The sequence below is a fragment of the Oreochromis aureus genome, linkage group 3, assembly GCF_013358895.1.
Source record: "Oreochromis aureus strain Israel breed Guangdong linkage group 3, ZZ_aureus, whole genome shotgun sequence".
In the NCBI taxonomy this organism is placed as follows: Eukaryota; Metazoa; Chordata; class Actinopteri; order Cichliformes; family Cichlidae; genus Oreochromis; species Oreochromis aureus.
Window position 1 is genome coordinate 4295072 of NC_052944.1, and position 13640 is coordinate 4308711.

At 40.9% G+C, this 13640-nt stretch overlaps 1 protein-coding gene across 3 annotated transcripts; it reads left to right on the forward strand.

The window, feature by feature from the left end:
* Positions 1–2288: 2288 nt before the first annotated feature.
* Positions 2289–8383, forward strand: LOC116327807 (lysophosphatidic acid receptor 6). Of its 3 annotated transcripts, XM_039609192.1 has the most exons (3): positions 2309–2406; positions 2753–2884; positions 6254–8383. In XM_039609192.1, exon 3 carries the CDS (start codon positions 6260–6262, stop codon positions 7214–7216), a length of 957 nt encoding a protein of 318 aa, XP_039465126.1. In that variant the 5' UTR covers positions 2309–2406; positions 2753–2884; positions 6254–6259; the 3' UTR covers positions 7217–8383. The 3 variants fall into 3 exon arrangements, with proteins under 3 accessions (XP_031605326.2, XP_039465126.1, XP_039465127.1); XM_031749466.2 differs by lacking the exon at positions 2753–2884 and having other exon boundaries at positions 2289–2406; XM_039609193.1 differs by lacking the exons at positions 2309–2406; positions 2753–2884 and adding an exon at positions 3232–3253.
* Positions 8384–13640: the final 5257 nt, after the last annotated feature.

The window sequence follows — 13640 nt, forward strand, 5'->3', positions numbered from 1 at the left end:
GCTGGGTGTTTTTGAAATGATGTGATGGATTAAAGAAGAAGAAACTTAAACTTTTCTGTCCCACATGGGAAGTTTTTCTTGGACATACAGAGCTAAACATAAAGTACATGTATCTACTCCTGTTTGGTTAAAGTTATTTCGATCATAATCATAAACACACCCTCACACAGACGCACAGCTTCTTATCAGTGTTTCGTCACCGTAAAAGAAAAACTTGACACAAAGGCAGGAGCATCTGTGACATGTGACTCAGCTGGTTTAGGGCTTGTGATGAGAAAATACATTTTCTTTCTTTTAAATTTAGTGCTGTTGACCTGTGTCTCAGTATCAAAGAAGCAAGGATCTGATGAGTTACAGAGATTCTAGACTTTTTTTGATGAACCATCAATATTATTACCAATAATACCCATTTAATATGTCCAGTTTCTTAACTACATAACATTTAAAGTTAGACATGTTGGATTCAAATTTAGCCTCAGTTTTTACCAATAACACAAATGAGTGTAGTAATAATGTGGTGCATAGAGGAACTCCTCTTTGCACTTACAGACATGCGTGACCTAAAGTCTGAGTCATACGTGCTCAAGCTGAGGGGTGATTTGTTAAAGCCCCACCTTTAGCTGCATCTGAGGACCTTTGAGCTGCATCTGAGGTACCTGTAAACTTGAAAAAAATCACAAATCATTTTATTGTCAACATTTGTATCTGTAAACTTGAAAATTTGGAGACCTGCAGCTTGGTGAAAAGCAGAACTCTGCAGACTCAGTGTGTACAGGAGGGTGTGCGACGAACCTCCTACATAAACTGTCTGCAGAGTCAGTCGTTCGCACCATCACGCTCTTCCTCACTGAATTTGGCTCAGAATATGTGGCAGAAGACTGGGAAGAACTACGGCTCGCTCAGGAAGTCAGATACGTGGGAGGGTTGATAGGAGGAGGAGGACCAGTCTGGATCCGGACATGCAGTTTTGTGTGCGGCTGATATCCGACGCTTCAGTCATATTTACATCTACATAGCTCTGACACTGCTGATGGCTGACAATCATTTTATGAAGTACATATCCAGTCTCTCTGTTCAATTCCCTTTGATAAGTAACTCATCGCTCCCGTGTCTTTACCTTTTTGTCTTTCTTTACTTCGTCTGGTTCTCTCTGCTTACAGGTCCTAAATCCACGTCCACCTGACCAGTCCAGACAATGCTGAGGGTAACTGCTTACAGTCACTGGCTAAATGCAGTGTTGGTGTTTTTATTTTTGTCATGCTGTTCTGCATTTTGACAGCAACTAACAGGCTTCAGTAGATCCAAGCTGAGCTCCTGTGTAAGAAAACAAATGTCCCAGCTCTGCACACCAGTGTCTGATTAACTCCACTCTACCCACTCACAGCCAACCCATGTGTGCTCTACAGGTGCTATAGCACTACACTAGTGAGACACATTCAGAGTAGCAGAGGCTTCATTAGTGCAGTGAGGGACAATGAACATGATTCATGTAATCGTGTACATACATGTTTGATGTAAGCTGTTTCCTGTTAGCTCCTCACTTCTGTCACTGTTCCGTCACGTTTTTGGTTCCCCAGAAACACTTCAGTTTTCTTTTGTCACTTTTTCCTGTAGTTTTGGGGCTCGTTTTATATTTTTTCTATTTCTGTTGTGTTTTGTGGGCTTCTGCAGCTTTTTTCTATTTGCTGTTGTTTTCTTAAGTTGCAGTCCACTTGACCTCTCAGGGTCACCGTACAGATCAGTGTAATGTCTTGATGCAAGCTCAATCATCCAGGTACCAAACTCCAACAAAGCTGATTGTTAGATGGGGTTTGGGGAAGGTTGGGGTAACATCCTGTCAGCTGTGACTGAAGAAATGTTCCACTGATGTTTCCTCCAACATCCAGATGAGCAGAACCTGGGTGATTTACTCGCCTCTAGAGGGCCCTCTCTTCTAAGATATAAATATGATGTAAATTTAACATCAAGTTAGAAGTAAATCAAGTTCAGCATTATTCATGTAAGTCAGTCAATAATAACTAAAACTTAAAAGAAGACAATGAGCCTCGTCTCTTTTCTCACTTTGAAATTTGGAAAATAGTCATTTTTATTTTAATACCATGATTTTTAGATCTGCTTGGAAATGACGCAATAACATTTGTAACATAAGTAATTTTCATTACATTTACACAAAGAATAACAATATGAGAGCAGACTACAAAGACTGTGTGGGATACATTTCCATAACATGCACAGAAAATGTAAAGAAAGTATTCCTACCACACACACGTGTGAAAACTGAGCAGAGGGAAGCTGACCGATGTCAGGACAGGAAGCTGTGTGAGAATGTGGCAAAGATATCAGCTCACCACAGAAGTGCTCTTCTTCTGCTGCTACTGGATCGTTACAAATTTGATCATCAAACAGGTAAAACTCACACTATCAGCTCATTTACAAATGACCCATAAACACTATTTTATACTAATACTATACTAAAATTGTGGGGAATGTCTTTTGTGTATCTTCTTATGTCTTGACCTGTGTGAATGACATGAAACTGAATGAAACACTGGTTTGAAAATGCTTTGACTATTTCATGTTGTTTCAAACACACACAAATAATGTTTAGAAACAGAGATACTGTTTTACCTCTGCGGTCTCTCCAGAGACGTGTTCATAGTGTGAAATGTTTGACAAACTGTCAAAAAACCCAGTAAAGTAAAGTAAAGTAAAGTAAAGTAAAGTAAAGTGCAGCTTTTGTGTCTTTTCTCAGCTCCACACAACATGCAGCCAAACGTGGAATTTTCTGCAGCTAATTTTCTGCAGCCAGTCTAACAGATAACCTGACAGTGTGTTGGTGAACACTCTCATTTACAAGACGCTGCACTCAGCTAACACCTTCCAGGTGCCAATGACTTTTCAGCTATTTGTTATAACCAAATGGAAATGTTACAATTAAAGAGCTGTAAACCTTGTATGATGTGTAATTATAAAAGGTAACATTAGAAGATGTTCCCGTCCAAGGGAAGGTTTCAGAGACTGGAAGATTTCTGACACCACACTTTTGAGCATGTTGCTAAACACAAATGTTGTGACACAGATGACAGATGATGCCACAAATATTAGGGAGCCACGTGACTTACATCAGAGTATTCTAGTACTTTTACGTTCTCTACAGTCGCCTCTTATGGTGGATTTGGGATCTTGTAGCAAAAGACTCTACATAAGACTAATTTTTCATCATGTCCATTAATTTCTTTTCTCAAATACATATGTGAGTAGGTTGGGGGATATGCATGGCAACATATGTGATAGACTGTTTTACATTTTTTCTCTTAAATGGTGCATGTCTTTATCTTTCCTGATAACTCTGCCGAAGGCTACAGCGTGTTAGTGAAGCAATAAGTTTATACTGTGTATGTACTGTCGGAGCTACAACGCCTTTTGATTACAGCTCTTACAGATTAGCAGATTAGGGGGATTATTTTTCCACTGTTGCAGCCTCTGGACACAGCTTTGACAGACTCCAGAGTTTTATTTCCTGCGCATACACGTAGCATGATGTGCTGTTCTGTTATGAACGGTTAAACTGGAGGCAGACAGACTCAGTGCAAGTGAAGGCCTAAACGAGAACAGGGAAGAGAGCAGAACTGAGTTGCATGTTCTCAATTAAACGCACACACACTTGGGCCATATGGTGGTGAGGGTTAAAGGGAAGCCAGTGGATCGAGGAACAGATATGGTCTGGGGGAAGGAAGACAGGAGAATTAGTCCATGCATCATTTTTGAGTAATCTCCATAACCATAATTTGCTCAAATGAGAGGAATACATCGAGTCTGAATTCCTCGGAGTCACGCAGAGAGGCTGAGAGGGTGAGCAGGCAGGAGAGGAGAGGTGGAGTTTTGAGAAGGAGGTGCTGTGAGGAAAACCACTGGGTGCAAACATGTTACTCTCCTCCCTCAATAGCTGTCTTACCTTCTGCTGCTGTGCTGGAGAAGGGGAACTGGAGGGTCCCATACCCTTTCATTGTTGCTGCTTGCTTTTTCCCTGTTCTCCCATTTGTCCAGCTGGTGATGCAGATGTTTTTTCCACAGTTGTTCTTATTGTTAAATGTTTTATTTCCACTGACTTTGCATTAGCTGGGTACATAGTTCGGACCATCTGAGTTTGCCCCAGGGCAGTTCTTGGAGGCAGTGCCATCTCTGTGGTGTTAGTGACTGGGATATAAGACCAGGTGCCTGGATGTAAATGGCATCTGCAGGTAAGGGCTGGGCTCGAACAGGATATCCTGGCATTCTGGAAGTGGAGCTCATCTTCCGTGTCCAAACCTACGACCTACCAAATGCTTTTGAAGACCTTTTTTTGCCTGTCTCCCTTCCTCCAGCCTGCCTCGCTTCCTCAGAGTTTCTCTCTTTCTGGATGTTGGTCACCCTGTCTGCCTGTGCCACCACCAGCATGCACTCTTCTCGCCCCAGCTCCTCACCACCTCTGCCCGAGCCTGCTACTAGACTTGTGACAAATTAGCTCTCCAACTCTGTTACCTCATCCTCGTCTTCCTCTCTCCATGTCCACTCACTAATCTCTGCTCTCTTTCCTTCCCATAGACCGTTCGGAGTCCTCCGCCAGTTATCCCTGCGATCCCAGAACTCTTATTGTTACTCTGTCACTGTGGATAAATCATCTACACTGTAGCTAAACGTGTCCGTGTGATCGGCTGCCTGGGTTGCTCATAACAAACTCACCTTTAAAAAGACTTCAGCTTTCTCACAGTCAATAGAGAATACTGTGCTAACATCCTCCTTCACAGCACGAGGTGGCTCTATTCTTTTCTCTAACATGTGTTCAATCACATTGAAGCCAATGATTGGCTCCTCTGCCACCCAGTCTTCCTGAGCTACTAACACTGGTACCAGAAGCTGTGACTGCGGAGCCTCTTCTGTGGGTAACCTGACTGTGATTTCAGCCCACTCGGCAAATAGGTTTGGTGGTGCTTCCTTGGCTGATATTTATCAGCCAGTGATAGAGATCAATCGTCCTTGTGGTGCCCCTTCAGTGTGGTATGAACCTGTGCGAGGGTGAGGTCTGTTTTAATCTCTAACATGTTGCAAAGGCTTAGGCCTGGGCTGTTGGCTCTGACGACGACTTTAGTCATTTCAGCTTCGCTGTGATTCGTTTAAGACCAGTTTCGATTTGATGAATCAGGTTGGAGTCTGACAGTTTGTCTTTTTACACTAATTCTGAATTGATTCGTTTTCCTCGAGTCCAGTTTTTAGATTTGAACACAGAATCAAATGGTTGATGACCTCTTCAGCAGTCATGACAGTTTGTCTTTTTGATAACAAGATTCATTGATTCAGGTGTGTTGGAACAAGTCAATCTAAAAGCTGCAGGAAAGCGAGCTGTGTTGGTGGTCACTTCAGCGAGCTGTGTTGGTGGTGCAGCAGGTGTTGGTGCCTTAGAACAGGTAACCCTGAATGAGTTCTTGGGATTCGTTCTGTTAGTCTTGTCATTTCTTCCTATAACTCTTTTGTCGAGGTTTGAAACTCAGCTGCAGAGCTGCACGTTGTTCTTGTAGGCTGGCCAATGCAACAACATCCTCAATGACACTGTCTTTCCTGTGCAGGGTCATCTCTTTCTTTAACTTCTTTAGCAGTTTTTACTGAGCTGTTCAGAAACACGTATGCTACTTCCTCTTCCTCTACTTCCATAATTGTTTCAGCTGCTTCACTTATGGTTCTGATCAGCATGTGCTTCTTTGACTGTTTTCCAGTTGAGATATTAGTTTGTAAACACACTTCTTTTGCTGGGCCCATTACAGCGAGCGGAGTTTGTCCCATTGGAGACTGGGGCACACATTATTTTTAAAACAGCTATTTGAACAATCAGAATATTGTAAATAAAACTTGGCGCCATGGGTACTGTCTACAGTTCTTTATTCTGCTGATGAACTTTTCTTTTCTCTGTTTTCTCTGTATTACTGTAGGGTTAGCTTACAATAAAAAGCACCTTGAGGTGACTGTGCTGATTTGGTGCTTTGTAAATGAAACTGCTGTTTTTTGTTGGTGTCTTTTTCAATTTAGGTCACTTTAATTTTTATGAGCAGTTTAGTCTTGCTGTTAATTACAAATTGAGAAAACATGCTGCCGTAGTAATCAAAGAAGCTTAATGTTGACATGACATAAATTACAGTCATTTGACTGACAACCAAACATGAACTGTTCTTTGATACTTAAACCTGTTTTTTCATGCATTATTCTTTCTGCTTCCTCACAGCTCACGATGTCCATCAGCAACACCACTGCCTGCACCAATGACAGTACGAGCCACTTCGACATCATCCACGTGTGCTTGTACTCCTTCATCTTCATCGTGGGTCTTACTTTGAATGTTATAGCTCTGGTATTTTTTTTTTGTCAAATCAAATCCAGATCCCCAACAGTTGTCTACATGACCAACCTGACCATGGCGGACTTTTTACTCATCCTCACATTGCCAGTGAGAATCTGCTACCACCTTGGATTAAAAGGCATTCCTCCGGTGTTGTGCGATTGCCTTGGCTTGATCCTGAAGGCCAACATGTACGGGAGCATCTTATTCCTTGCTTGTATTTGCTTTGACCGCTGCATCGCTGTCAGCTTTCCTATGTCTTCAAGAATTCAGAGAGCAAGACAGAAGTCACGGTTGGTTTGTCTTGCAGTCTGGATACTGTCCTTTGGTCCAAGTCTGCCAATCTACATCCTCAAGCGTGAAAATGTTTCTTTAAATGTTACTAAAAATTGTTTTGATAACCCACCGGTTTATGCCACACAACCAGCAGTAGTTTTTTCCACTTTATTGCTGGGGTTTGGGCTCCCTTTAGCAATTATGCTAATATGCTCCTGGATATTGGTTCATACTGTTCAAAAAAGCCCTGTGGCTCAGACAAATCTGGTGGACAGCAGAAAGATCCGGAGGATGATCGCTACAAGCCTGCTTATTTTCCTAATCAGTTTCTCTCCATACCATGCTACCCTAGTTGTCCTCTCCCTGCACAGAGACGCTATAACCTCTAGAACTTGTAATGGTATGCAGCCCATGTTGGCTGCATACCGCTACAGCCTGGTGGTGGCTTGTCTAAACACAGTGCTTAACCCCATTGCATATTATTTCACCACAGATACCTTCAGGAAGAACGTTGTGATAGGCACTGTTCAAAAGATGTTCCCCCTGTACAATCTGAGTTCAGGGCAGAGATAGCTGAGTGCTCACAACAGTTAGTCCCACTTAGCTCCACGGGTCACTGCCATCCTGAAAGCTGCACTCTGGGGCATGTTTTCTTCAGTGTCTGTATCTGTCTGTCTTTGGTATATGTTCACACCAACATCATCACCAGCACGAGTGCTGTTTTTCTCCTTTGTGCTCTTTCCATCACATTTGATGAACTACAAGCAGACTGTGAAATGACTTTTGCTTTTCTCTATATTGCTACTCAACCTTTAAGGTCTCATTTATAAGGTGTTCTTTAAATGAGGGTCCTTCCAAAAGGTTCTTAACTCACTGGCATTATTTTAGTTTAAAATCAAACCTACAGCACAGCACAGCACAAAGCAGCCAGAGAGACTCTTTCACCAAACACCAACGGAAGTATCATGCTTGCACAATACTAAGACACCACAGAGAAGTCTGTGGTTTCTCCACACCAACACATCTTGCATATTCTTGTATATACCTCAGGAAATGTCTTCACAATGGTCATAAAGGTTTATTCTATATACAATAACAGATTCTAAAAACAGACAATGTAATGCACAAACTCACAGAGCCGCAAAAAATAATATTCTGTTATAATAAAGTAGAATATAATATCTTCTATTACACAGCTTTGAACTATGTAAACTGTTTTTTACACACTGCTTCTGTGTGTTGGCTTCATTTTGTTAAATAAATCATTACACGATGTAACATGTCAGATTTTGTTGTTCACCTGAGGTTGTATGTACATCATCTGAAGACTTGCTGAAGACCATATTATTTATTATTATGTCCTAACATGTAAAACTTTAGAACTGATAGTTTACTTTGTATCTACTGTGACTGCATTTTAACAGTACATTGCATTGCAGAGAGGCCAAGACGTGAATGTATTCTTTCATTATTTCTAAACCTGTTTCCAAAAAAGTCGGGACACTGGACACAACAAATCAAATGTTGTAACTTTATCCTGCCAGTTCAGCACCTGGACTCTTTCACCAGAAAGCAATGCTGTTGGAAACTGTAATGTGTTCTGGTTAAAAGCCCATCTCTGATACACAGCTCGTCTGTACACCAGCACATTGCAGCTCCAAAAGATGGAAAATGAATAAATGAAATGATATTCTTGTATTCTCTGTGTCAAGCTGCTAAATGAAAAGTTCCCTGCTGTTATCTCCTGTCTCTTTATTGTTGTCTGTCCACTTTGAAAAGGTCACAAACCTAAAAAAAAACCCAACCTGATGGCTGTTTTATTTTGCATTCTGATTGGATGAGGCCGTGATGATAACAACCTCAGAATTCTTTTGAACCTCCTCATTAACAGAGGAGGTTCAAAGGAATATCGCAACTGGATTTTGATATTTAGATGATTTATTTATAACACCTCTTAGGCTTCAAGTTTGTATATTTCAGTCTTTATGGCCAAACAGGTATATTTTTGTTCCATCAGTTTACTGGGGAGTTCTCCAAAAAGTAAGATTGTTGGGGGAAGTTGGAAACTTTAGCCTGGCTTTTCACTTTAAAGCAGTGGCTTCTTAGGTGCTGAGCAGCCTTGGAATTGTGATAAAGTGAATTCAAAGTCAAATAATCTTTCTATAAACACATTTTGGACTAAATGCGTATGTCATGCATGAAATAGATGCAGCAGTTATGCCATATATCTAAAGAAATCAAACCATCGATGTGTAATGTGTAACAATAAGAAAAGATGCAGGGAAAAAGTACCGAACACATGAAGAAAGGGAGAACACACGGCAAGTGATGACATCAGCTGAAATCTGTCAGTAATTAGAAAGTAATCCTGTCACTTAGTGCAGATTAATATCAGCTGGGTCAGGCCTAATTGATGGCCTATAAAAAGATGTGTCATTACCAATGTGCCACACGATGGACCTTTCATGATAAATAAAACCAGTGAGTGGTCTGAGGACTGTAGCAATCTTATTGCTGTGAAACATAACGATGACACTGGTTACAGAAGAATGTCTAAACTACCGAAGCTTCCACTGACGACTCTGGGAGCTGAAATTGCATGAATTGAAAAATGTACCAGGATGATGAAAAAGAGTGCAAGGAAACTCTAAACTGGTTCCAGCCAATCAGCCGACCTGAATCCAAATCCATGGAAAGAGCTAAAGCTCAGAGTTCTAGCACGGGCCCACGGCACCTTCAGGATTTGAATACGTTTGTGTGGGAGAACGGGCCAAAGCCATACCTGAGCAGTGCCTGCAGCTAGTTTATAAATACAGACGTGTTCAAGCTGTCATTGTACCTCAGCATCATGCAAAGTATTCAATTAAAAAATTTATGCAGTGTTTTTCTTGTAAATACAATTGTTCTCTGAGTTGAGTAAAAACAGTGTCCTTTGTAACTGAAGGGCAGAAACAGTTTTGGTGTTTCCTTCTGCTTTTGCTTTGACTGCACAATCTTAACAGACAGATCTCTATGAGAAGTTTAAATTGTGTTCATGTCTGTGGCTTCCTGTGGTGTGGTTGTCTTTGTGTGTGATCTCTAAAAACAACAGAACTTAGACACAAAGGCTCTAGTTTTGCTGTAACTTCCTCTTGTTCAGACTGAAATGCTTGAATGTGTAAAGAAACTGTATTTGTACTTGTGAAAAGCACGCCTGTGTGACTGTGAGGAGTGTGTTTCTGTGTGTATGAGCGAGGACCAAGTTAAGCTTAAAATCAACATTTAGAATCAAAGTAATCAGAAGGTTCAGTCGAGAATCCTACTGTACAAATCTGAATACTTCATCCAGCATTAGGACCCGGAATATCAACCATGTTTTATTGGAGTGCTACACATTTTATTTTTCATCATACAACTGTACAGTTTCAAATTGGCATCAGATTATTTTCCTTTTATGTTTTAAAATAGTTTAATAATGTAACATTAAAAGACACACAGAGTGGATCAGCCCTGTGTTACACATCAGTATCACAGAATACTTCACAAGCCTTCAAATGAAAAAGAGTTTGTATAAAGTCTCAGAGTCTCAGGCAGAAGGCATTTGCCAAATCACTACTTTAGTTAGTGGTGGATACACACCTGACCAATAAGTGTTTTTAGTTTTGTAGCAACTGTACACAGGTGTTTGTCATTTCGATGTATTACAGTGGCAATGAACGACAACTGTTAATAACAAAATGCATTAAAAATAAGTAGAAAAACAACATTTTTTCACAACGTGGTTTACAGCTGTTTCTAGGATGGTATTTTCTGGCTTTAAAGGTCAAAGGTTTATCAGAAGCACACAATCACATCTTCTTTATAATAAAGGCTGTAAGGACATATCTGCAAATACTGAGTCGATCAATCAGAAGAATTTGCTGGGTGATGTGGAGAGTGGAGACCAGATGAAGGACACAGGCGTTACTAAACACAGTAGCATGAAAAGAAGGATTTTGTGCACTCGGGCAATGAAACGTATATTTTAGTCATGCAGTGAAGGACAGCCTGCTGTAAATTAGAGGCTTTTGGTGACTCCCAGTGGTTGAACAACAGGATGGGAAATGTTCTTGCAGACAATCAGGTAAAACTGAACATCAGCAAGAACATCTAGTGAAGAGTTTGATGGTGAACTTATGAACAGCACAGTCACCTGCATCGCTCTTCAGCACTGTAGCATCATCAGGTAAACTCGCGTGCTGAAGACCTGAGGCCGCATCATGGCATAAACTGCGCGTCTGTCCCAGCAGTAGAAATGTCAGAGAATCAGAGCCAACAGGCAGCCGATCCTGCCAGAGGCCACGCACCCTGGCACGAGCCGAGAACAGGGCCCCAGGTGCCCAAGAACCACCCGGCACCCGACTTAGCCCCACTGACATGGAAGAGGCCCAAGGCAACCCGGACCACCACCTCAAGGGAACTGGTCAGCGACCACACCAGAACACCCCCCACACACACCCTGGAACGAACAAGTACCGTCTCGGAGAGGGGCAGTAGCCTCCAGCAGCCTCCAGCAGGGAGGGGTAGCCCCCACCCTCAGTGGCCACGTCCCACAGGGCCCAAGGCTCAGCAAGACCCAGATCCAGGCCCAGCCACGCACACAAACACACACCACGGACCATCTTTTCAATGTCCTTATACTGATCCCCACACTGTTATATTATGTGCAAAAAAAGACATTACTTCCTTCCTTGTTGCTATAAAACTGATTGAGAATGATGATTGTAGCTGCTCGGAGGGCAGCTGTGACAGCTCGGACCCGCCATAATCTCCAAATTTTGTTGTTTTCCCTCAAAATACAATTTTGGCTTTTTTCTCAAAATAGATTTTCGACTTCAAAATGATCAATAATATGTATTACTGATCATGCAATCTACACTTGAAAACAATGTGTACACTTCCATGCTTGGGCAATTCATGGTGCCTTTAGCTGCATCTCGTAAATTCATTCATTTGTACTCCAAAAGACATCAAATTGTTTAAAAGGATTTTCTGAGTTAATTTCCCTTTGTTAGGATAATCTGTAAGCACTTTTTTGTCTTAAGGTGTTTAATATAATTTAGTGCTAAAACAATAAAGTTCTAAAGGATTTATCGCAACACAAGTCAAATTTTTATCACCAAATTCAACAAGAATTCCTTATTTAACATATCACCAGGACCAAGTGCCAGGAAGATTGCAATGATTTATACTCCGGGGAAACTAAACAACCTCTTGCTGAGCCAATGGCACAACACAGAAGAGCTAACTCTCCTAGACTTGCAGACTTAATTCAATTAAACAACATCCCACTTTTAATGAAAGTAGAAGACAATCTGACTCGAGGGAAGTCTCTACCCATATCACCAATGGGAAGGGTTGCTTCAATAAAAATGGTGGTTTTGCCAAGAAGAATTAATTGTTTATTCTATGTGATCCTGAGTAAACCATCAGCTGCCTGGTTTAGATTTCTGGAGTCCTCCATTTCTAAATTCCTTTGGAAAGATAAATCCCTGTGTATCAGCTTAAAAATGCTACAAAGGACCAAAGACAAAGGAGGACTAGATCTGCCTAACAATTTAACAATACTTCTTATCCAACAGGCTTCAGTTCATCTCAGGATGGTTCAAACACACCCTCTTAGATGAGCCTTGGCTAGATGCAGAACAGGCACTATGCAATAATATAGATTTCAGACCTACCATTTATCAGTTCAAACATCAGACGACATGAACGCTTTGAAAGCATCAAAGATTTTTAGAATATCAACCAATGAAATCTATAATAAAAAAGAAATGTAAACCTAATCAAGTCAAATTACAAAACACCATCAAGTGTGGTACAGTTTCTCAAAACTCCCAAGTTACTGTCAAAAATATACAGGATGCTCTCCAAAATAGATGAATCAATATCCCTTCCTGTTATGTCTGTGAAGTGCACACCTGTGCACTCATAAATATAAACATTAATATTAAAGTATTAACACTAATGTTCTGGGATATTACAGGTATATCTCTATTTCTGTACTTTGTATGATTGCTTGGTGTCTGTCGTATGTGTGCAGCTATGACAGCTCAGTTTCCCTCTGAGATTAATAACGTTTCATGGATTCTGATTCTGAAATAGTCAACGATTTAATCCAGCTAAAAATTAAACCATATACGAAGAACAAATGCTTTATTCGTTATTATAAATGTTAGACTTGTTTTTAAATAATGGCCCTTCCAGCATCCAGTAACAGTGCTTGACAGACATAAAGCTTAACATTGTCTGACGCTATGATGGAGCTGGCGGTGTATACAAGTACCACCGAAATTAGAAAGCCAGCAACAATATGGAGGATTCAGTCAGCTCACATGCAGATTCAGTTTCCTGTAAGCTATCAAGAGTCTTTTATCTCATTTAAACGTGTGAAGTTATATTATGTTGTTTGGTTTCGAATTTCTAAAATAACAATCACAACCCATAAAACAAGATGACCACAAGATGTCTCTGCAGCACGTGCTGTGGACAAAGAAACACAAAGCAGGACACAAATGCGTCTGCAATGAAAGCGCGAGAACAGAGATGCTGTTGTTAAAGGTGAAACATGACTATCAACGTACTTTAGCTGCAGTATAGTTTGTAGCCAGTGTGACATTAACAAACCAACAACGTGTAGTGAATGGTACACAAAAGCCTGTTTTATCACGTGTTTGACTCCAGGATCTATTTTTTTCCAAGCTTCATTTTGTAATTGTAGTAAAGTTCACCTTTCTGCTCTGTCATCAGAGGACTTGAATTGTCTTTAGGTCATTATAGTAAACATGTTGATATATTTTCCAGCTCATATGTATTCATTACTGTTTCCCCCAATACCGAATTTAAAACTTATTTTATTCAGGATTTACCAGCTAAAGGTATAAACGGGAAAGTGGGTAAGTGACGTGTCCGTGATGGTGTTTGTGGCGCAGAGGAACCACATGACGCGGTAACTTCAGAGGTCTTTCTCAGCCGTCTG